Source organism: Diceros bicornis, chromosome X, assembly GCF_020826845.1.
Source record: "Diceros bicornis minor isolate mBicDic1 chromosome X, mDicBic1.mat.cur, whole genome shotgun sequence".
NCBI lineage: Eukaryota > Metazoa > Chordata > Mammalia > Perissodactyla > Rhinocerotidae > Diceros > Diceros bicornis.
Genome location: NC_080781.1, coordinates 77268209 through 77294741, shown reverse-complemented (window position 1 = coordinate 77294741; position 26533 = coordinate 77268209). Strand labels below are relative to the sequence as shown.

The 26533-nt window shown below is 33.9% G+C and overlaps 1 protein-coding gene across 1 annotated transcript in view; it reads right to left on the bottom strand.

The window, feature by feature from the left end:
• Positions 1-26533, bottom strand: part of LOC131400304 (uncharacterized) — a 311511-nt gene that overhangs the window by 192226 nt on the left and 92752 nt on the right. Inside the window, exon 6 of the mRNA XM_058535085.1 lies at positions 16030-16071. Within this exon, the coding sequence (XP_058391068.1) occupies positions 16030-16071 (42 nt within the window). The remainder of the gene's footprint in view (positions 1-16029; positions 16072-26533) is intronic.

Below are 26533 nucleotides of genomic sequence, written 5' to 3'. Positions count from 1 at the left end.
ATGACTGGGTCTGCTTCAGGGGGTCAGGGTGCATGCACGGGGCAGGACCAGGTTGATGGGGTGTGTGGCCCTGCGGGCCATGGGTCTTGTCAGCTGCAGAAGACTTGTGCTTCTCAAACACCCTCATAGGGGATCAGCCCCACGTTCCAAAGCCTGAAGCAATTGGGTGCTCCCCTGCTGGGGCCAGCCTCACTCAGCTTCAATCCTCAGAGAGCTGACAAGAACCTTGTAAGCCAGAGTCCTACTGCAAGTGTAAGCTGCTGAGCCTAACAACCAGCCATGCCGAGGGCCTCCTCACTTAACAGAAAAACTGCAACAGGAATGTGCTATGAGACACTGCAGCTAACTGTGCTGGGGCCCTCCACATGCGATAAAGTGACTCAGTGCTCCATAGCAGCCACATGCAGCTGAGTATTAAAACCAGCTGGCCCAGGGGACAGCCCAGACTCCCTGATGGGCCTCATCAGGCATCTCCTACATAAGGCCACCTCTCCAAGATTTGGAGACACAGCTGACCTACCTAATACATAGATACAAGCACAGAGAAAGAGGCAAAATGAGGAGGCAAGGAAAATGCTCCAAGCAAGGGAACAGGAAAAAAACCCAGAAAGAGAACTAAATGAAACAGAAATGAGCAATCTACCTGATAAAGAGTTCAAACAATAAGTCATAAGGATGCTCACTGATCTTGGGAGAAGAATGGAGGAAACCAGTGAGAACTTCAACAAAGAATTGGAAAATATAAAAAAGAAACAACCAGAAATGAAGAATACAATACTGGAAATGAAAAATTCACTAGCAGGACTCAAAACCAGAGTAGATGATACAGAAGAAGGAAACAGCAAGCTGGATGAAAGACTACAGCAAATCACCCAAGTTGAATGGGTAAAAGAAAAATGAATTTAAAAGAATGAGGACAGTCTAAGGGATCTCTGGGACAACATCAAGTGCACTAATATCCATGTCATATGTGTCCCAGAAGGAGAAGAGAGAGACAAAGGGGCAGAGAATCTATTTTAAGAAATAATAACTGAAATCTTTCCTAACCTAAGGAAGGAAACAGACATCTAGGTATAGGAAGCACAGAAAGTACCAAAAAAGATAAACCCAAAGAGGCCCACACAAAGACACATCATTAAAATGTCCAGAATTAAAGATAAAGAGAGAATCCTAAAAGCCACAAGAAAAAGGCAGCAAGTTACATACAAAAGAAAGCTCATAAGGCTATCAACTGACTTCTCAACAGAAACCTTACAGGCTGGAAGAGAGGGGCACAATATATTTAAAGTTCTAAAAGGAAAAAAACCTACAGCCAAGAATACTCTACCTGGCAAGGTTATGTTTCAGAATGGAAGGAGAGATAAAGAGTTTCCCAGATAAGCAAAAATTAAAGGAGTTCACCACCAAGAAACCAGTCCTACAAGAAATGCTAAAGGAATTTATTTAAGGGGAAAGAGAAGACTATAAATAGGAAAAAATGATCTATTTCCATGATATGTGGGTAACGGATACAAACACAAGAAGAGATTAGATATGATATCAAAAACATAAAGAGTGGGAGGAGGGTAGTAAAAGAACAGAGCATGTAGAAAGAGGTCAACTAAAGAGACCATCAACTTAACATAGATTGCTATATACATAGGTTATTATGTATGAACCTCATGGTAATCACAAACCAGAAACCTATAATAAATACACAAAAAACTAAGAGAAAGGAACCCAAACATAATACTAACGAAAGCCATCAAACCACAAGGGAAGAGAGCAAGAGAAGAGGAAAGGAACAGAGAAGAACTACTAAAATACACAGAAAAAATGTATAAAAATGGCAATAAGTACATACTTATCAATAGCTACTTTAAACGTCAATGGACTAAATGTTCCCATCAAAAGGCATAGGGTGGTGGACTTGATAAAAAAAACAAGACCTCTATATATGCTGTATACAAGAGACGCACTTCAGACTTAAAGACACTAATAAACTGAAAGTGAAGGGATAGACAAAGATACACCATGCAAATGGCAATGAAAAGAAAGCTGGAGTAGCAATACTTATGTCAGACAAAATAGACTTTAAAACAAAAATTGTAACAAGAGACAAAGAAGGAAACTACATAATGATCAAGTGAAAAATCCAGCAAGAAGATATAACACCTGTAAATATCTATGCACCCAACATAGAGGCAGTTAAATATATAAAGCAATTAACAGACATAAAAGGAGAAATAGACAGTAACACAACAATAGTAGAGGACTTTAACACTCCACTTACACCAATGGATAGATCATCTAAACAGAAGATCAATAAGGAAACATCAGCCTTAAATGACACACTAGACCAGATGCACTTAGTAGATATATACAGAACATTCTATCCAAAAACCGAAGAATACACATTCTTTTCAAATGCACATGGAACCTTCTCCAGGATTGATCACATATTAGGCCATGAAACAATTCTCAATAAATTTAAGAAGACTGAAATAATACCAAGCATCTTTTTAGACCACAACGGTATGAAAACAGAAATCAACTACAGGAAGAAAATTGGAAAAGCCACAAATATGTGGAGGTTGAACAAAATGCTACTGAACAATGATTGGGTCAATGAAGAAATCAAAAGAGAAATCAAAAAATACTGGATACAAATGAAAATGAAAATACTACATGCCAGAATTTATGGGATACAGCAAAAGCAGTTCTAAGAGGGAAGTTTATAGCAATACAGGCCTACCTCAACAAACAAGAAAAACGTCAAATAAACAATCTAACAGTGCATCTAAAGAAAATGGAAAAAGAAGAATAAACAAAGCCAAAATCAGTAGAAGGAGGGAAGTAATAAAAATAAGAGCAGAAATAAATGAAATAGATACTAAAAAAACAATAGAAACATCAATGAAACTAAGAGCTGATTTTTTGAAAAGATAAACAAAATTGATAAACTTTTAGCTAGACTCACCAAGAAAAAAAGAAGTCTCAAATAAATAAAATTAGAAATGAAAGAGGAGAAATTACAACAGACAACTCAGAAATAAAAAATGATTATAAGAGAATACTACAAAAAGCTATATGCCAACAAACTGGATAATCTAGAAGAAATGGATAAATCCTTAAAATTATACAACCTTCCTAAACTGAATCAAGAAAAAATAGAGAATCTGAATAGACCAATCACCAGTAAGGAGGTCCAAACAGTAATCAAAAACCTCCCAAAAAACAGAAGTCCAGGACCAGATGGCTTCCCTGGTGAATTCTACCAAACATTCAGAGAAGACTTAATACCTATCCTTCTCAAACTCTTCCAAAAAACTCAAGAGGAGAGGAAGCTTCCTAACTCATTCTACGAAGCCAACATTATCCTGATGCCAAAAAGAGACGAGAACAACACAAAAACAGAAAATTACAGGCCAATGTCACTGATGAACATTGATGCAACAATCTTCAACAAAATACTAGCAAATCAAATATAACAATACATTAAAAAGATCATACACCATGATCAAGTGGGATTTATTCCAGGTATGCAGGGATGGTTCAACATCTGCAAATCAATCAACGTGATACACCACATGAATAAAATGAAGAATAAAAATCACATGATCATCTCAATACATTCAGAGAAAGCATCTGACAAGATACAGCATCCATTTATCATAAAAACCCTGAATAAAATGAGTATAGAAGGAAAGTACCTCAACATAATAAAGGCCATACATGGAAAACCCACAGCTAATATCATTCTCAGTGGAGAAAACCTGACAGCTATCCCTCTAAGAACAGGAACCAGACAAGGATGCCCACTTTCACCACTCTTATTTAACATAGTATTGGAAGTCCTAGCCAGAGCAATCAGGCAAGAAAAAGAAATAAAAGGGATCCAAATTGGAAAGTAATAAGTGAAACTGTCACTATTTTCAGATGACATGATTTTACATATAGAAAACCCCAAAGAATCCACCAAAAACTTTTAGAAATAATAAATGAATATGGTAAAGTTGCCAGATACAAAATCAGCATACAAAAATCAGTGGCATTTCTATACACTAACAAGAAAGTAGCAGAATGAGAAATTAAGAATACAATCCCATTACAATTGCAAGAAAAAGAATAAAAAGCTAGGAATAAACTTAACCAAAGTGGTGAAAGACCTGTACACTGAAAACTATAAAACATTGTTGAGAGAAATTGAAGAAGACACAAAGAAATGGAGAGGTATTCTGTCCTCTTGGATTGGAAGAATTAGCATAGTCAAAATGTCCATACTTCCTAAAGCAACTGATGGTGCTCAGGGCAAGCTACCCCAGGAGGCACCACTCTGGTATTCGGATTATTTTGAGCTGAAGACAATAAGGACTCAGAGAACTCAGGAAGAATATTTGAGTTTCCCCTCCCAAACTGCCTAAAGAATTTAAAACAAAACATCTGTTTCAGGAAGGAGTTATTATCATGACGGCTATAAAGATAATGTAGGATAGAGGTTACAATAGAAAAGGCACCAACAAGCCCATCTTATCGGAAGTTCTGTCTCTGTGCCCACATTCTCTGGATGGCCCTGCGAGGAGTTGCCAGACAATCATTTACCAGGGAAGTCTCCATTTGTAAAGGTATCTCCCTCTCTGTACTGGGAAGAGGGGGGATGACCTCATTTCTAGAAACTTATCAATGTGGAAGGCGAGGCCTTAAAACTGCATAATAAACCTTACTCTTGTTTACGGTGCTTTAGTGATAATCTCCTGTAACTGACACCCCCACCCCCAACATCCTCCTTGTCTTTGGTTAAACATGGTATTTAAGACGAAAATTTCTGCTATTGTGTTGAGAAATGCAGTGTCCCTGTTTTCTCCCATGTATACATGTTATTAAACTTGGTATTATTTTCTCCTGTTAACCTGTCTTGTTAATTATTTGGCCAGCCATAAGAACCTTAAGGAAAAGGGCAGAGGGAGATTCCCCCTCTTCCCCTGACACAACTGAATGCAATCCCTGTCAAATTTTTCACAGAAACAGAACAAAGAATCATAAAATTTATTTGGAACAACAAAAGACTCCAAATAGCCAAAGGAATCCTGAGAAAAAAGAACAAAGTTGCAAGTATCACACACTCTGATTTCAAAATACACTACAACTCCAAAAAAAAAAAATATAATATATATATGTATATATACTACAAAGCTATAGTAACCAAAACAGCATGTTACTGGCAGAAAAACAGACACAGAGATCAATGGAACAGAATCGAGATCCAAGAAATAAACCCACACATCTATGGATAGCTGATTTTTGACAAGGGAGCCAAGAACATACAATGGAGAAAGGAAAGTCTCTTAAGTAAATGGTGTTGGTAAAACTGTACAGCCACGTGCAAAAGAATGAAAGTAGACCATTATCATACACCATACACAAAAATTAACTCAAGGGGCCGGCCCCGTGGCTTAGCGGTTAAGTGTGCACGCTCTGCTACTGGCGGCCTGGGTTCGATCCCGGGCGTGCACCGACGCACCGCTTCTCTGGCCATGCTGAGGCCGCATCCCACATACAGCAACTAGAAGGATGTGCAACTATGACATACAACTATCTACTGGGGCTTTAGGGGGAAAATAAATAAATAAATCTTTAAAAAAAAATTAACTCAAAATGGATTACAGACTTGAACACCTGAAACCATGAAACTTCTAGAAGAAAACATAGGCAGTATGCTCTTCAACATCGGTCTTAGCAGCATATTTTCAAGTACCATATCTGACTGGACAAGGGAAACAATAGAAAAAATAAACAAATGGGACTACATCCAACTAAAAAGTTTCTGCACAGCAAAGGAAACCATCAACAAAAAGAAAAGACAACGTTACAATTGGGAGAAGATACTTGCAAACCATATATCTGATAAGAGGTTAACATCCAAAATATATAAGGAAGTTATCCTTCTCAACAACAAAAAAACTAACATCCCAATTAAAAAATGGGCAAAAGATCTGAACAGATATTTCTCCAAAGAAGATACACAGATGGTCAACAGGCATATGAAAAGATGTTCAATATCACTAATTTTTAGGGAAATTCAAATCAAAACTATAATGAGATATTACCTCACACCCATCAAAATGGCTATTATTGAAAAAACAAGAAATATCAAGTGTTGGAGAGGTTGTGGAGAACAGGGAACCCTTGTACACTGTTGGTGGGAATGTAAACTGGTGTGCCACTACGGAAAACAGTATGGAGATTCCTCAAAAAATTAAGAATAGAACTACCATACGATCCAGCTATTCCACTGCTGGGTATTTATCCAAAAAAGCATAAAGGTATATGCACGCCTATGTTCATTGCAGCATTATTCATAGTAACTAAGACTTGGAAGAAACCCAAGTGTCCATCAAGGGATGAATGGATAAAGAAGATGTGGTATATATACACAATAGAGTACTACTCAGCCATAAAAAAGGATGATATCTGGCCATTTGTGACAACATGGATTGACCATGAGGGTATTTATGTTAAGTGAAATAAGTCAGAGGGAGAAAGTCAAATACTGTATGATCTCACTCATAAGTAGAAGATAACAACAACAACAAACAATCACATAGAGACAGAGATTGGATTGGTGGTTACCAGAGGAGAAGGTTGGAGGGAGGTGGGTGAAAGGGATGATTAGGCACATGTGTGTGGTGATGGATTGTAATTAGTCTTTGGGTGGTGAACATGATGTAATCTATAATGATGTATACCCAAAATTTATATAATCTTATAAACCAATGTTATTGCAACAAAACAAAATAATAAAAAAATGATAATTATGTGACATGAAGGATGTTTTAACTAACCTTATTGTGGTAAACATTTCACAATATACCTGTATCAATTCATCTAATTGTACACTTTAATCTTATTACAATGTTATATGCCAATTATATCTATCAGGAATCTTGAAAAAAATAAGTTTTCTGTTTCAAAGGACATTTTAAGAAGGTGAAATGAAACTCCACACAATGGAGAAAATATTTGCAAATTATATCCAAAATAAATGACTTGTTTCAAAATATATAAATGACTGTTACAACTCAATAATAAAAAGAGAAATAATCCAATTAAAAATAGGCAAAGGATTTGAATGGACATTTTTTCAAGGAGATAAACAAATGTCAAAAAAACACATGAAAAGATGCTTAACATCATTAAGGAAATGTGAATCGAAATCACAATGAGATATCATTTCATATTTTCAGGATGGCTATAATAAAAGGTGCACAATCACAAGCATTAGCAAGAATGCAGAGGAATTGCAGCTCTCAAACATCGCTGATGGGAAAGTAAAATGATGCAGTTACTTTAGAAAATATTTCCTTGAAATGTTAAACACAGATTCTCCATATGACCAAGCAATTCATTCTCAGGTATCTACCCAAAAGAAATAAAAACATACGTGACCACAAAATTTTGTATATGAATGTTCATAGCAACATTATTCATAATAGCTAAAAAATGTAAACAACCCAAATCGCCATCATCTAATAAATGATTAAAGAAAATGTGGTATATCCATACTTCATACAATGGTATATTATTCAGCAGTAAAAAAAAAATGAAAAACTAATTCTTACTACAACACGAATGAACCTTGAAAACATTTTAAGTAAAAGAAGCCAGTCACAAAATGTCACATATTGGTATGTTTTATGTTGCCACATGTTGGGTATGGTGTTTCATTTTTCGGTGATAAAAATGTTTTAAAATTATGTTGTTGTACAGCTCTGTAAATATACTAAAATCCGCTGAACTGTACATGTTAAATGGATGAATTTTATATGTGATTTCTATCTCAATAAAATTGTTAAAACATACAAATTTAAAAAGTAATGAAAGTTCATTTCTTTCTCATTTGAAAAAGAACAAATATAAAAGAAAAACGATGAATGAAAATGAATCTATACATTGCCTCCCTTTAAACAACAATCTTTAAGTTGTTTTACAAAGATATTTAATTTCTCCATTTCATAAAAGCTATTATTTTCAGATAATGGATGCTTCTCGGCACAATTATATTGCCTTCTCTGGTGATCCTAATTTATCAATCATATCACTCAAATGGCATCTTAATTTCTAAAGCCATCACCACTTATTATGTGCCAGAAACTTGTCACATTACTCACATCAAGACCTTCAGTGGTTTTAAAGGAATCTGATCATTAAGTCAATTCAATGCACAGGGGACTCTATTTCATTCCAATCTTCCTGTAAACATCTGAAAAATCACTGAATAACATTATGTACAAATAGTACCTGCTGAGTATTCAAAATACTGCACTGCCTTTTGATACTCTGAATGTAATTCTGAAGGTGCAATTTTAGCACACATATTTTTTGATCAGACATGAAAAATTCACTCTAAATTAATAAATTAGTTGACTTAAAAGAGTATTTATTGCAAAATTCCATGAGATAGCACATTCTTCAACATATTTTAAATAAAAATCCACATTCCAGTGTTTTATTCTCATAAAGCTTCCATGAACCCAATTGCCATAATAAGTTAGTATCTGATGAAGTATAAACAAACATTTACAACACCCTAGAAAGGTATATACTTTGTTATCATCTTATTTTTTTAAATCTCTACCCCTTGCAGCAATTTCTATTGTCTTTTCCCTTTGTTGTTTCACTCTTTAATTGTTCCTCCATCTTCATATAAATTCTCTCAAACCTAGGGTTTTCTGATTTAGATAAAAGAATGTCACATATATTTGGGTTAAGAGGTAAACTAACAATCAGACTAATCTTGAAAAGGGTAGCTGAATCTGAGTAGGATTGCTATAAACAGAGAGGAAGTACAGTATAGTGGTTAACAGCACAGACTCTAAAGCCGGGCTTAGTTCCAACAATAACTAGCAGCGTGACTTTGGACATGTTAATTAATCTCTCTGGGCCTCAGAACCCTCATTTGTAAAATGGGAATAATTATAAGCATATATCTCATAGAATTTTTGTGAGGTTTAAATGAGTAAATGTATGGAAAGTGATTGGAATAGTGTGTGGCATGTGGTAAGCACCATATAAGTATTAGCTGTTAATATCTTTAAGTAAGGCACCATCAGTGCAGCTTTTGAGAACTAAATATGTACATTTGCTATTACTCTGCTTTTATTTGGAATCTGACCTTTACTTGGAATTACTTATTCTCAAATAAAAGAAGAAAATTCATTCACTTTTTGCTCTTGCCTGCTTCTTGTTCCACGTCACAAAAACTGTCACAGAAGTTATCCAACTGCATTTTTCATCTGATTCATGGTGCAGATGTGGCTACTACTTCTTCCAATCACAAAGATAGATTATTTACTCCCAAGAGCAAGATTTTGGAAAAAGAAATAAATGTTGTGGATTAAAAATAACCAAAGTGTCATATTTAGTTAGGTCATACAAAATGAAGGAGATTGGATAATGTGAATTACATAAATTTTAAAAATATAAGACACCACCTGCAAAATGCCAGTCATACAAACACTCATTTTTTTAGCCTTTAGAAATTATGATGCATGCATAGAACTTCTTTTGGAATTGTTTATTTTACTCTACAAGTAATATAGGTAGTCTTCTTTGGTGGCGATTAAAGAAGAATGAGCTCCTTCCTTACCTACCATGCCCTTTGATGCACCTCAGAATAAAGCACCTGGGAAATTACAGAGGCAAAGAGGGAAAAAAGACATTCCAATTGTGGTAGAAGTCTCGCCTCATAGTTTCTTCCAACACAGTTTCTTTCAAACTAGGTACTATTATACGCTAGAGTAGAACCTCGGGATTGGCCTCAGGCCACACTTGCCTCCTGTCTCCTCCTTGGCTCCATTTTACCCCAAATCCAAACAAATAAACAAAATAAGCAAAAGTCTTGTCTAAATGGTGCTGATATGTCAGCGGGAAATAATATGTTAATGCCGCACTGTGCATTGTACAATGAGTTAACATGTATGGTTTCAACAGGGTCCTTCCAAAGACCTAATATTTAAATCCAAGTGTGTGATTCTAAGGGTAGAAATTTTATTCACTCTCTGACTTTAGGAATTAATTTAAATTTCCAGTAATCAAAATGTTGTGGTACTGGCATAAAGATTGACTAACAGGTAATGAAACAGAATAAACTGGCCAGAAACAGACCTTCACTTACACAGTCATTCAATTTTTGACACCACCACCAAAACAATCCAATTAAAAAGCAAACTCTTTTCCACAAATGGTACTGAAACAACTTAATATCCATATGGAAAATGATCTGTAACCCCTATATTAAACTGTACAGAAAAAAAATCATTTTGAAATGGATCATGAATCTAAATGTAAGAACTAAAATTATAAAGTATTTCAATGAAAACATAAAAGGGTATCTTCATAACTTGGAGTAGGCAAAGTTTAACTAGACATGACAGAGAAAACACTAGCATAAAAGAAAAAAAAAAGATGCATTAGACTTCATCAAAATTAAAAACTACTCCTCACTACAACACTAAGAAAATGAATAGGCAATCTGTACACTGGGAGAAAATACTCATAAATTAAATATCTGTCAAAGGATTGGTATCCAGACTATATAAAGAACTCCAATAACTCAATAATAAAAATACAAACAACCCATTTTTTTAAATAGGCAAAAGTTTTGAGCAGACCCTATGCACATAAAAAATGATATGTTAAAGGACAGAAAAGCAGGTGTAAAAAGTGCTTAACATAATCAGTTAACACCAAAATGAAATACCACTGCACACCCAACAAAATGACTAAAATAGAAATGCCTGACAATGCCAAATTTTGGCAAGGATGTGGAGCAACTGGAAATTTTGTACATTTTTTATTGGAGTACAAAATGATATAACTGCTTTTGGAAAAGCTACAGAAGTTTCTTATAAAACTAAACATGCATCTTCCCCAGCAATATCATTCCTAGGTGTTTTCAAAGAGAAATGAAAATGTATGTCCTCAGAAAAACTGTGAAAAATATTCACGGAGCACAGAGGATTTTTAGGGCAGTGAAAATACTCTATGACACTATAATGATGGATATATGTCATTGTACATTTATCCAAACCCATAGAATGTACAACACTAAGAGTGAACCATAATAAAAACTATGGACTTTGGGTGATTATGAAGTGTGAATGTAGGTTCATCAATTGTAACAAATGTACCACTCTGGTGGGGGATGTTGATAACGCAGGAGGCAATGCATGTGTAGGAGTAGGAAGTATATGGCAAATCTTTGTACTTGCCTCTCAATTTTGCTGTGAACCTAAAACTGCTCTAAAAAAAATAGTCTTAAAAAAATCCTTCCATGAACTATATTCATAGCAATTTTATTCATAATAGCCCTAAACTGTAAACAATAGGAATGTCCATCAACAGAAGAAAAGATAAACTGTGGTATATTTAAACAACGGAATACTACATAACAATACAAAAGGAAAAATCAACTGATATAAAAAACATTATAGTGAGTGAAAAGGGCCTTACCAAAAACAGCATATAATGTATAATTCCATTTATATGAATTTCCAGAATTGTCAAAACTAATCTGAGGTGGAAAAATATCAGACCTGTGGTTGCCTCCTAGTGAGGGGGTGGGAACATGAGGGAAGGGCATCAGGAATGACTCAGCTCAGAATGAGCATGAGGGAACTTCCTAGGGTGAGGATAATGTTACATATCTTCACAGGGGTTTGGGTTAAACAGATGTGTGTATTTGTCAAAACTCATAGAATGACACACTTAAGATTTGTGCATTTAATTTTTATAAATTTTATCTATAAAATTGAACTGAACACTAGTATTGAAGTTCTGTTAATGACATGCATGCTGAAGTATTTGGGGTGAAGTGTACTGATTTCTGCAACTTACTTTGAAGTGTACCATAAAATATAAGATGGATTGGTGGGTAGATGGATGGATAGATTTTGGATGTTTGATAGAGCAACTATAGTAAAATGTTATCTGTAGAATCGAGGTGGTATGGATATCACTATTTACTGTATAATTCTTTCAACTTTTCTCTAAGTTTGAAAATTCAAATAAGGAAATGTTGAGGGAAAAACACTTAAATCTTTACAGAGGCCCACTACCTATGCAATCTGCCCCCCATCCATTTACTCAGACCTCAGCTTTGATTACTCTACTCCCCGCTCCCTCTCCCCCCACATCTCACTCCAGCCACGTTGGCCTTCTCATTGTTTTTGGAATACATCAGGCATGTACCTCACTCATACTCTTTGCCTTTTATGTCCTCAACTTAGAACATACTTCTCCCAGATAGCCACATGGTTCAAGGCCTGATCTCTCACCTTCTTCAGGTGTTTGTTCAAGTCACCTTTCCATTGAAGCATTCCTTAACATTCAACCCTGTTTGCCAGCACCTGATCCTATTTCCTCACTGTATGTTTCTCTGTAACACTAACCATCATCTATCATACTATATATTTTATTTATTTATCTGTTGATTCAAACTTCATGAGGGCAGGGATATGTGCCTATTTTGTTGCTAGTATATTGAACAGTGCATAGCATGTAATGTGTGTTCAGTAAATATTTGTTGAGTGAATGAATTAGAGTTGTAAAAGAGCTGAATAAGTGGTAATGATGAAACTTAATAAGGCCAACTGCATAATTTCTAAAAAACAAATACTAAAGTGCAGGAAGGGGGGAAATGATAGCGGCTGTGGGAAAATGACTATGGCATTTTAGTTAATAAATGTTAACATATGTAAAATACTTAGAACAGTGTCTGCACATAGTAAATGTTATGAAAGTATTTTCTATTATTATTTGGGCAAAAAGCACAATTTGTCAGGAGTGTGATGGGGGAAGTCAAAAAAAACAATAAAAAATGAATTCCATCTTAGGCAGCATTAAAAATAGTACAGCATTTAGAATAAGAGATGTGACAGATTAATGCTCTATACTGGCTGTCATAGTTATTGAGCATCAATAAGTTCTGAGTACCTCATTAAAAGGAATCATGGATACCTTGTACCATATTCACACCACAGCAACCACAATTGTCAGGGGAACTGAGAGTGTTTATCTGAGGAAGAGAATATTGCTTTTGTAAAATATATGAAGAGCAATTATGTGGAAGAATAATTAAATTAGTTCTGTCAACCTCTGGTAGCTGAGGTAAGAACAATGGGTGGACACTATAGAATAGCCGATTTTATATCATTTTAAGAGAGGACTTTCCAACAGTGAGAGCTATCTATGATGAGCTTCCCAGGTAGAGAGATTCCTAGAACTGCAGGTATATGAGCACAGGCTGTATACATACGTGGTATAAAGGAAAGAAGATGGGTTTTAGTGTCACAATAACCAGAATCCAAATCCAATACGTGCAACTTATTAGTTGTGTGATCTTGAAAAAATGACTTAGAACTCTATCAGCCTCAGCTTCCTTATTCCTAAAATGTACTTCACATCAAAAGGATTATGTGAATAAAATGAAATTAAATGAATGTTAAGCAACAAACACAGTGTTTGGCATATGTTAGGCCCTGTTTAATACATGAGAAGTGATTCAAATACTAGTGTGGATGGTTGGACCAAAACTAAAGTGCCTTCCAAGTTTAAGAATATATGATTCTATGATATTTTTCATTTTATTTGAGGTATACCAAAAATTGGATCCCAGAACTGACAGCTGAGCCAATATATTATCAATTTGTGCTTTTCTAAGGAGAACCAAATATTTGTATCTTACAATATTAGGCACTTAGGAAGTCTTAAAACAGACCACCCTATAGAGAAAGACAAGGATAATTTTTCCTTTCTCCTGCATGTCTTTCTATCACTGTAATGTCAATATAATTTCTGATGAAGAAGCACGTCTTAGAGAGTAGACATAGCTATAATTATAAATCCTGAGCAATGTGGCTAGAAACATATAAAAATTCTTTAGACTTTAGGTGGTTTTTAAAATTAGTTTTTGAAAGCTGACATGTTTTAACATCATATACATTCTCCAAGTCTATGAACATTTCCTGTATTTCACAGCATACTTTACTTTCAGGTCCCATATGGAACAGTGAAAGAGAAAAAACAGAGCAAGAGAAAATAGAAATGATTAGGAAGAGAAAACCTGAAGGATATAGAAAAATAAAATGGAAGGGGGGGCCAGGAATGCTTGGAGAAAACAGGGTGAAAAATAAAACATTAGATAACAGATATTGTATGCTTATAATATCATTAATAAAAAACATTTAAAAATCTATTTCTCTATATTTAAGCAGTAATGTCTATTAGAAAGCTCAAGATTTGTTCCATTTGTATAACACGTCACTACAGCCTTCCAGTCTACAAAAGCATGAAGAATGTTTTGAAATAAATCAAGTCTTTTCATGACTTCTTAAATAGGATAATCTCAGGCACAGGACTTTTTCTGAGTTAATAATGAGAAAAATGTGATGATGATTTATGGCACATACAGAATGCGGAGCCACTTCATTTGCAACTATACCTTTGGTGGCTCCTAGTTTGTTACTGAAGTTGAATTCAGTTTATATTTAACTAAAACAAATGCTTCAAGAGCAAAGTTTCCTGCCCCTAGGAAAAACTGTCAAGTAGCCTATTTTCCTCCTCTTTCTTCCTCTCCAGTCTCCCCCTCTATGAACTCAGTGTCCTCGCGCTTTATTTCAACTTGTTCTTATCAAAACCTGTTTTGCAGAAAGGACTCAAAAAACTTTCTTGCACTTAAAAGGAAAACATGAACTTGCTTAACTTTGCATATCCCACAGAGATTTTTTTCTGACAAGGAACAAGTCTTAAAGCCAAAGAAATTACGTTCAAACATCATCAAACTGTAAAAAGAGGTAGTTTCTAAAGCAGAGAGGTCTTCTCTTTTGTTCTAGATATTATGTTAAAAATGGAATTGGGGGTTGGCCCGATCTCCTAGTGGTTAAATTTGGCATGCTCCACTTCAGTGGCCTGGGTTTGCAGGTTCAGATCCCATACTTGGACCTATACCACTCATCAGCCATGCTGTGGCAGTGACCCACATACAAAACACAGGAAGATTGGCATGGATGTTAGCTCAGGGCAAACCTTTCTCAAGCAAAAAAAGAGGAAGATTGGCAACAGATGTGAGCTCAGGGCGAATCTTCCTCACCAAAGAAATAAAAAAAAGACTTAGTATTAGATGCTTTCTTTAGGCTTGAAACAACTGCTAAGTAATGGACACAAAAAAACAAAAACCAAAAGCTAAAAAACTACTCTTAAACCATTTACAATTATATGAGTATTCGAGCCCCTTAAATTTCCTTCAAATGAATACTAGACTGATTTAGAAAGGAGGAAATATAAGCAGTTCAAATCATTTCAGTCACATCTAAAATATTCAGGCAATCTATCATATTTTTTTTCTAAACAAAGAATGAATATAGATACCTAAGGCAATAGGTGTAGGCTCAAGTTTTCTTTTGCTGGGACTAATTGAGGAAAAAATATTTCCCCAACAGTGGCATTTTATGTACATGAATTTCTCAATGCTGATATTTTGGATATACATGATTTCAAAGAACTCTGACTTATGAAGTGTATTAAGGTCTGTTCTGTTGGGTAAATAAGACTCCAAAGAACAGTTCCAGTCTCTGCCAAAAAAAGCTGCAAACAAGCAAATTATTTCTCAGGGGAAGAGTTTTCCAAATCAGAAATATGAATAAAAGAACTATTTTTTTGTTTTTGTTTCAGAGTATGCTGGAAAGATACTGTTCATATTTGTCCATTATAATTATACTTTTTCAATTAATTAATGCCTTATTTTTACCTCAAATTTTAGAATATTATCTTTTGTAAAAAGATATTTAATTTTTTCCTTGTTTCATCCAATTTTATTGGGTGACACACAAGATAAACCAAAATATGCTTCAAACGTGCACTATATATGTATGCAGTTATACTTTTATACAGAGTACTAAGGAAATATAATTATTTAGTACTGTAGTATTAAAAAGAATATAGTATATGTGAAATATTTTATTTTATAAAACAAAATATTAGAAGACCACTTACCACATCTATCATATCAGATTCCATTTCATGGCTGAGATCAGACTGCAAGAAAAAGAAACAAAGAAAATTAGTGTTTAATTGTTGATATAAAATCTGTTATTTCTTTATTTAAAGACACAGAATAAATATTAAATAATAATACTAGCATGTTTCAAATAATCTATTCATTTCCAAGTTACAGAAAGGCATCCTTCAGAATCCAGGGAAATAGCACCAATCTGCAAGTCTCTGTCTTTTAACAGATGGCTTTTATCCAGTTACATTTATTCTGATTATGATACATTTGGACTTATTCTACCATCCTATTATGTCTTCTATGTACCATGTTTTTTTTCTTGCCTCCTTTCCTTCATCTTCCCTGCATTCTATTAAAACACATATTCTTCATTCTTTGTTTTCCACTCTACTAGTCAAGACATTACATACTCTATGTACCTTAACATGCATAGCAGACTTAATCTGTTTAATCAATACCTATACCCTCCTCTGATCAATACAATGACCTTAAAACTCTTATACTCCAATCTTCTCTCTTCTATCTTTTGTGTTATCATTGTCCAATATTTTAGTTCCATCTTTTCTTTAACTGACAAATTAGTCTTATTTAACTGTCAAAGCTTATAAAGATAAATGACATGTTTAATGATTTTCCTGCCCACTAGTTTCTTTCTAATAAATTCATTTATTTATTTTATAATAACATGCAAGTGCACTGATCATAAATTTATAGCTTGATGATATTTTTTTACATATGCATATACCTGCATAACCACAACACAAGTAAGAATATAAAAACTTTCCAGTACCCAATAAGGTTCTCTCATGATTCTTCCCAGTCTATACTCCAAGTGGTAAACCAATGTTTTATCTCATAATCAATTATTTTTGTCTACTTTGAACTTCATACAAATGAAAACATACAGTACATATTCTTTTCTCTCTGGCTTTTTTCAGTCATCATACTATCTGTAATAGTCATCCAGGTTGTTGAACACCACTTAGTTTCAGTTTCGCATGACATATCTTTTCCATCCTTTCAGTTTCAATCTTCTGTGTCCTTATATGTAAAGTGTAACTCATAAAAATCATATAGATCTAATTACAATACGGTCTTCAAATATTTGTCTCTTAAACGGAGTGTTAAACTATTTACATTTAAGGTAATTGCTGATATAGTTGCATTTATACCTATCATTTTTATAACATTTGTTTGCTCTTTGTTTCATCTGTTCTTTGTTTCTTTATTCCAATTTCTAGGGAGTTCTTTTGGATTAAATATTTGCATTATTTCACTTTTCCTCATCTATTAGATTTTGACTTATGCCATCTTTTCATATTCTTTCCATGGTTAGTGTAGAGTAGATTTTTAAAGTTTGGTTTGGGAAACTCTGTGTGTCCCCAAGTTCTTTCAGGGGGTTCATGAGGTCAAAATTATTTTCATAATACTATGGAGAGTATTTGCCTTTTTACTCTCATTTTTCATTAGTGTAGAGTGGAGTGTTCCAGAGGGATATGGCATGTGATATCATAATATATTAAATGCAGAAGCAATATGAATATCCAGCTGTCTTCTATTAAACCATAATTAAAGGTATTTAAAAATATAAAAAAATGTAACTCTTCTCCTTATTTTTCTGTTTTAGAAAACATTTATTTTCATAAAAATATGCTATTTATTTTCACAAGTAATGGGTTCACTATTATTACATTTAAATGAATTAATAAATATTTTAACAATTTATCAGCTTGAATTTTTAATATGGAATCTATCAATAGATTTAACCCACATAAACAAAGGCTCTTTGGAATCTAAAATAATTTTTAAGAGTGTAAATAGTTCCTGAGACCAAGGAACTATTTTGATAACTGCTACACTACAGATTACAATATGTGTTTGATTGATTTCAGTCCACATTAAATTAGTAATTTCACCACTTGTTAAACAATGCCTAGAATTTTACAAAAGAGATGCACTATTGCTGTCATATTTTCTACTTTTATGAATGTTATACATTGTATAATACATTAATGTTGTTCTTGTTTTAAATGGGCAATATTCATTTATATTTCACCCACATGTTTACCATTTTAGGGACCCTTCATTCCTTTCTGCAATTTCTTACTTCCATCTGAGATAATTTTCCTTCAGTCAGAAGAACTCCCTTTATTGTCTTGCAGATCTTCTGTGACAAATCCTTTTAGCATTTATTTTGGTTAAAACATCTTAATTTTGCCTTCATTTTTGAAGGATATTTACATATATTCGTTTTGGCCTTCAATTATGAAGAATACAAGTTGGCAAGGACTTTAGTTTTTCACTACTTTAAAGTTATCACAAAATTGTCCATTGGCTAGGGTGACCAACCATCCTGGTTTGCCTGGAACTTTTTCAGTTTTAGCACTGAAAGTCCTGCTTCCTGGAAAATCTCTCAGTCTAGGAGAAATCAGCATGGTTTGTCATCCCACTTTTGGCTTCCATTGCTTCTGCTGAAAAGTCAGCCATCAATCTTATTGTGGCTTCTTTGAAGAATGTTTTCTTTCTCTGACCAATTTTAAGTTTTTTTTTCTGTCTTTGATTTTTCAATAAATTAAATGATTACTTAAATCACTGCAATGTGTCTAGGCAAAGTCTTCTTTGTTTATATCCTGCTTGTGGATGGCTGAACTTCTTTAATCTGTAGATTTATGTATTTCATCATATTTGAAAAAATATTCTTAGACATTATTGCTTTAAATATTTCTCCTGTCCCATTATCTCTATCCTCTCCTTTTGGGATACAAATTACATGTGTGTTAGAATGTTTGAGCATGTCATACGTGTTCTGTTCTCATTTCTCCATTCTTTTTTTCTCCCAGTGCTTTAGTTTGGATACTTTCAATTTACTTAATCTTCAAATTCACTAATACTGCCTGCTGTTGAACCTATCTGTCCAAATAGCTCTTAATTTCAGATATGATATTTTGCAATTCTAGAATGTACAATTAATTATTTTTATACATTTCTAATTACTTTTTGGAATTATCCATCTTTTTTTCTACTTTCTTTATATCTTCATCAGCTCAGGCTACTATATCCAATTTTCATGTACTGGGTGGCTTGACAAATAAGTATTTATTTTTCACAGTTCTGGAGACTGGGAAGTCCAAGATCAAAGTGCTGGTTGATTGCATTCCTGCTGAGGGCCCTCTTCCTGGTTTGAAGATGACCGTTTTCTTGTATCCCCACATGGCAGAGAGAGAGAGCTCTGGTCTCTTCAATCCCTTATAAGGGCACAAATCCCATCATGGGCCTCCACTCTCATGATCTCATCTAAATCAAATTACTTCCCAAAGGTCTTGTCTCCAACTACCACCACATTGGGGATTAGGGCTTCAACGTATGGATTTTGGGGGAGACAAACATTCAGTCCATAGCACTTAACTATAATAATCACAATTATTTTGACGCCCTTCTCTGCTAACTCCCATATCTGGATAATTTCTGGTATACTGCTATTGACTGTTATTTCTCTTGCTTATTAATCATTTTCTCCTATCTTTGCATATCTAGTAATTTTTATTATATTTCAGATATTGTGGATGACACATTGTGGAGGTTCTGGATTATGGTATTTTCCTTTAAAGTATGTTAAATAATATTGTGGCAGACAGTTAAATTACCTTGGGTCACCTTGATCCTGTTTAGACTCAGTTTTAGACTTTATTAAGATGGTTCTCCTGGAGTGTGGTCCTTAACCATAGGATAGGGCTTTTCTGAGGTCTTAACTGAAGGCTCTGGGTATTCAAAACGGTCTCTTCACCCTGGTTTTGTCTAAACTTGAAATTCTATCTGCCAAGAATTGTTCAGCCTATGAAATATCTACCTAGCATTCCAAATTCCTAGCAGCTGTTTTCTGATAGACCTATCAGAGTCTTACTTTGAAAATGCAATACCTAGAAATAGGTAAAAAACCAAGGTAAATTTTATTCAGATTTTTACAGCTCTTTCTCTATGGCCTTCTCCTCTCTGAGAATCACCTCTTCTCCAAGGCCCAACTACCATGATGGCCCTGAGATTATCTTCCCAGTGGGGCTGCTATTCTGTGCTTATGCTCTATTTCTCTGCACTGTGGTTTTGAAAACATCCTCGGGAAAATCCAGCGTGAATTTCGGGCTCATGTCATACATTTTCCTTCTCTTGATGTAGCTTTGCTTGTTTTTCAGCACTCGTAAACAGTTATTTTATACATTTTATCCAGGTTTTATAGTTTTTTTGTGGTAGAAGGGTAATTCTGATACCAGCTGTCACTCACCATAGCTTATTTCCTTACCATAGCTACTTGCTTCTCATTCCTTCCTTAAAGATTCCTTTATTTTTTCAGTGAGGCTATGTGAATAGTAAACTTCTGCAATGTTTTTCTGAAAATATCTTTATTTTGCCCTCCCTCTTGAATTAAATAATTCTAACTTAAAAGTTATTTTCTTCAGAATTGATGATATTTGATTATCTTCTGGTATATAGTTTTGGCGATGATAAGACTGCTATTACTCTAATTGTCATTTATTATGGTTGATCTGTCTCTTCTTTGAGATAGATATTAAGACTATTTTCTCTCTCTTTGATGGTATGCAATTCCACTGCTATGTATGCTAGTGTGTATGTAGTTCTTTATTTTGTTTTGCTTTATTCTGTTGGGGACATGCTGAATTTCCTGAATCTAATAAGGATTCATATCTTTAATCAATTCTGGATAATTTTTAATCAGTATATCTTCAAATATTGCTTCATTTCCATTATGTCCATTTACTCCTTTGGTAACTCTAAATTAGATGTATATTGAACTTTTTAATTAAACTGTACACATTTTAGCCTCTTTTTCCTATTTTCCTCTCTTTCTATATAATACATTCTGTATTATTTCCTCTTTAGATGTTTTTAATATGCATTTAAATTATCCCGTGATTATTTAAATTTAAATTACTACAGATTTATTTTCTCAAAATTTTATTTGGTTCTTTTTCAGATCCTCCATTCTTTTTTTTCACATTGTTCTCTACTTACTATATTATGTTTTTTTAAATAAATTCGTTGTTCTCTTCAATCATTTCAAGCATACTTTATTTATAATGACTTTCACGTTCTTCTTTTATTTTCATTTGTGGGGATGTCAATTGTTGTGAGACAATTCTCCATGTGTCTCTCATGTGTCTGCATTTCTTGTGAGCAGAGGCTCTGACTGCTTTTGCTCTGGATGATCTTCTCAAGGATGCTAGTATAGCAAATGGCTTTTCATGATATAGATAATCTATAACTCTGGCACAAAGGGCAAGCATGCTTACTTCCCATTATTAAAGATTCTGATTTCCTAAACTCAGGTTTTTTCCTGTAACACAACCACTTTGTGTGCAGATGTCACTTGACTCTCTTCACATCATCCTGTGACAATTGGGGCTCAGGGAACCAGCCCAAGAAAAAAATGATACTCTAGTTACTGCTATTGCTGTGAGTAATAAATTCCATTGTTTCTGACAAGGAATCTCATATCTTCTGATGAGATCTATAAAACTGTGGCAGGTTAAATTGTTAGTTTGCAAACAGGTTAAAATCTGACAGTTTATTCATAGTTTCAGGGACAAGGTTGGATCACTGATAGAAACATGGTTTTCTGGGGAAGTAAGAATGAAGTCTTGCAGATCAATTAATGATATTTGAGGGAATTCCATGAAAATAGGTCGCACATCTGTTGACCAAATTTCATAGTCAAATAGGTAATAAATTGTCCTCCACTTTATTGCTGAAAAAAAGTGACGTTATAGCTACTGGAATATGGTACACCAGTTTTGTAGCAGTGGAAGGAGAGCAACAACCTTTCACCTAGAGAGCAAACACCTCTGACACCAGGAGATACAAGAGAGAAAGAGATGTTAATAATCTTTGTCTTTCATGATAACACCTGGCACCTTCTTCACAAAGGAAAACACCTTGGTCTGGTTCTCCTGAACTTTTTTAAGCCCCTTAAATTTAACTAATATGTCTTGCATTTTGAGGGTATCCTTACAGAGTGGTTTTACTTTTGTCTCTGCGAGTGTCCAAGAGGTTTTACTGGATATGGATATGTTTTATGTTAATTTCTCAGCTTTCTCTTCTCACACCACAGTGATTCTATAGTTCAGATCATAGATATGAACAAGGTACAGGCTTGGGTTTACAACTTGTTATGAGTATCATTTTTTATGCTAATATCCAAAAGGGGATCAAAAGCTTCTCTGCTGCTTTCCTAGGCTAATGGGCAGAATATTATTCAGGCTAATTATGTGAACATGAAAGCACTTTGAGGTTTGTCAGCTTATGTAGGGGTTTCTTTTCCAGCTCTCCAATTAAAGCGCAATATCTTATATATTTTTGTGTTAAAACCCTGGTTTAAGCACCTAAGATCTATATTTGAATCTGATACACATGAACCACTGCACATTTAAACAATTTCTACTACTCTCATTTTGAGCTCACTATTTTTACATGGCATCTGGGTATTTCCTTCCTCATTTTGAGCTCAAATATATATTAGACTTTTTGTTAAATTTTATCTGGCATTTCTATGCGTGTGGATAGAATGGAATATCTTCAGCACTAACTCAGGCTACCATGTTAATCAGAAGTCTCTATGTATTTATTAAACTGAACATTATCAAGAAATAATTTGGCTTACACTGTTTGTCATGTTAAATGCTTTATTAAACTCTTGACATTTCAATTCAGAAAAGCTGATCCAAAAGGATGTTCTTAATAAAAAATATCAAACAAATAATAAAAAATATCAATCAAATAATAAAAAATATCTTTAATGGAGATATTTAAATATTAATGTGTAGGTAAACAAAATGGCAGAGTAGGCAGGTCCAAGATTCCGTCCCTCTACAGAAACATTGAACAACAAAAATAAACTGTGAAAACCAACTTTTTCAAACTATGGAAAACATTTAAATGTTTAAAGCAACCCAACAAATGCTGAATCAAGAAAAAGGCAGCTTAAAAATGGTAGGAAAGCTTTGTGGCTATTATAACTGTCTTTGCCCCATCCCTTCCTTAGTGTAGACAGCAACCTATGTTCCCAATATGGGACCCTATTCCCTGATTTCAGAGGGAACAGAGCAAATTTTAATCACAAATTATTGTGTATATCTCCTCTAACATATCTGGAGTCTACCTGAAGAACTGATGGAAGGTGCTCATATCCATTTTGCCAAACTTGGAACTCTCTAAGGCTGAAAATGTGGCAAGCATTGCTCAAAAATATTGTAAAGTGAACAAACAACCTGCAGATGCCTAGGGCAAAATGCTACAGTTGAGACACACAATAAGACCACCTAGAGTCTGGTAGGAAAATCTGGGGAGAATTTCTTTGGAAATTAGAGCATTCAAATCATCCAATCACACAGGGGAAATTAGAAAGCAACATGCATGCTGAGGGCAAGACAAATTCTCATAAAACATCTGAGAATACATTAAGCTTTTACCTTGAGCTGATCTATAGGTTTAATACCAATCTGGCTATGTATTAAGAAGAGTCTCAGTACAAAGCTAATCTGAAAAGACTTGGAGAGGTGGGATTCTATTCTATATTTGGTTCCTGGTATTCAGGAAATCTGTCAAAACACTAGCTGAACACAAGGTAAGTGAATAGAGACTTCAGTAGCAACATAGGAAGAGGAATAGAGTCTTGGTAAAATAGTTTGAAAAAATCACTATACTAAAGGACTACAACAGACTTAGGCAATAAAATAAAAATAGCAAGCCCTGGGAAAGGGGAAGAATCTGATTCCAACATTATACACATTATGACACTCAAATGTTCATTTTCCTGCAAAACAAATCATAAAGCATATAAAGAAACAGGTAAGTATGGCACATTCAAAGAAACAAAATAAATTGACAGAAATCATCCTTGAGGAAGGTAAGACATTGGACTTACTAAACAAAGAGTTTAAAGCAATCTTCTTAAATATGCTTAAAGAGCTAAAAGAACACATTGACAAAGAACTAAAGGAAATCGGGAAAAGGATGTATGAAAAAAATAAGAATATCAATAAAGAGATAGAAATTACAAAAAGGAAAAAACAGAAATTCTCAAGCTAAAAAGTAAAATATCTGAGTGAAAAATTCACTAGAAGGGTTCAACAACAGATTTGAGGAAGTAGGAAAAAGAAACAGTAAACTTGATAGTAGGGCAATTGAAATTATCTAGTCTGACATCAGAAAGAAAAAAGAATGAGGAAAAATGAACAAAACTAAGAGACCTGTGGGATACCACCAAGCAGACCAATATAACCTTAACGGGAGTCCAAGAAGGAGAATACAGAGAGATAAAGAGAGTGACAAAAAGAATATATGAGAAATAATGGACAAAAATTTTTCAAATTTGGTGAAAGACATGAATCTACACATCCAAGATGCTCAATAAATTCCATGTAAGATAAACACAAAGAGATTCACAAGAGGCATATTATAATCAAATTGTCGCAAACCAAGGACGAAGAGAGAATTGTGAAAGCAGAAAGCCATTCATAAGTAAAAGGAATTCCCAATAAGATTAACAGTTTATTTCTCATCAGAACCATGGCAGGCCTGAAGGCAGTGGGATGATATATTTAACCTCCTGGAAGAAAACAGTAAAACCTATTAACCAACAATTCTATATCTGGCAAAACTGTCTTTCAAAAATGAGATAGAAATCAAGAAATTCCCAGATAAACAAGAGCTGAGAGAGTTCATTATCACTAGATCTGCCCTATAAGAAATCTTAAAGAAAGTCCTTCAGGTTGAAATGAAAAGATGCTAGACAGAACTAGGATATATATGAAAAAATAAATCTCTCAAGTAAAAGTAAATACATTGGCAAATAGAAAATTCAGTATTATTGTAATTTTGGTTCATAACTCTACATTTTCTACAAGATTTAAAAAACAAATTCATAAAAATAATTAAAATCTATTTAAAATTTATGTTACTGGGTACAAATGTATACATATACAATTTGTGGCATCAATAACATAAAGGGGAAATTGAGCTGTATATGAGTAGAGTGCTTGTATGCAATTGAAGTTAAATTGGTATCAACACAAATTTTAGACGGTTTTAACTTTAAGATATTGTATATAATCCCCATGACAACCACAAAGAAAATATCTATAGAATATACATAAAAGGAAATGAGAAGAAAATCAAAACATATCACTACAAAAAATTCAGTAAACACAAAAGAAGTTAGTAACAGATAAAATGAGGGACAAAAATCTATAAGAAATACAGAGAACATGGCAAAATGGCAAAAGTAAGTCCTTATTTGTCATTATTTACTTTAAATATAAATAGATTAAACATTAGAATCAAAAGGCAGAGATATCGGCAGGATGGAGAAAAAAATTCAACTATATGGTTCCTAAAAGAGATTCACATTGGATCGAAAGACAAACAGGCTTAAACTGAAGGGATGGAAAAATGCATTCCATGAAAACAGTAACCAAAAGAGAGCTGGAGTGGATATACTAACATCAGTGAAAATAAACTTATGTCAAAGGCTATTAGAAAAGACAAAGAAGGATATTATATATTGATAAATGTTGAATTCATCAAGAAGATATAACAATGATAAACACATAACTGAACAACAGAGCCCCAAAATATATGAAACAAACATTGACAGAATTGAAGGGAGAGATAGTTGAACAATAATAACTGAAGACTTCAATAACTGAAGACTTCAATATTCTACTTTTAATAAAGGATGGAACATCTAGACACAAGATCAAAAAAGAAATAGAGCACTTGAACTACACTATAAACCAATTAGACTAAACAGACATATATAGAATACTCTGCAACAACAACCAAACATACGTTCTTCTCAGGTACACATGGAAAATTCTCCAGGAAGATCATATGTTAAACCACAAGACAAGTCCCAATCCATTTTAAAATATTAAAATCACAGAAAATATCTCCAAACCACAATGGAATAAATTGGAAACCAATAACAGAAAAAAAACTGGAAAATACACAAATATATAAAAATTAAACAACATACTCTTAAATAACAAATAGGTCCAAGGAAGACTTATAAGGGAAATTATAAAATACTTAGAGACAAATGCAAATGAAAACACAATATATGAAAATTTATGTGATGCAGTGAGGGCAATGATCAGAGTGATATTTATGTTTGTAAATATCTACATTAAAAAAACAGACATGTCTCAAATCAGTAATTTAACTTTGCATTTTTAAGAACTAGAAAGAGAAGAGCAAACTAAACCCAAAGTTAGGAGAAGGAAGAAAATAATTAAGATTAGAGTGGACATAAATAAAATACAGATTAGAAAGACAATAGAGAGAAGTAATAAAACCAAAAGTTGATTCTTTGAAAGGATCAATAAAACTGACGAACAATTAGCTAGACTAACAAAGAATAAAAGAAGGAAGACACAAATAACTAAAATAAAAAATGGAAGTAAGGACATTACCACCAAC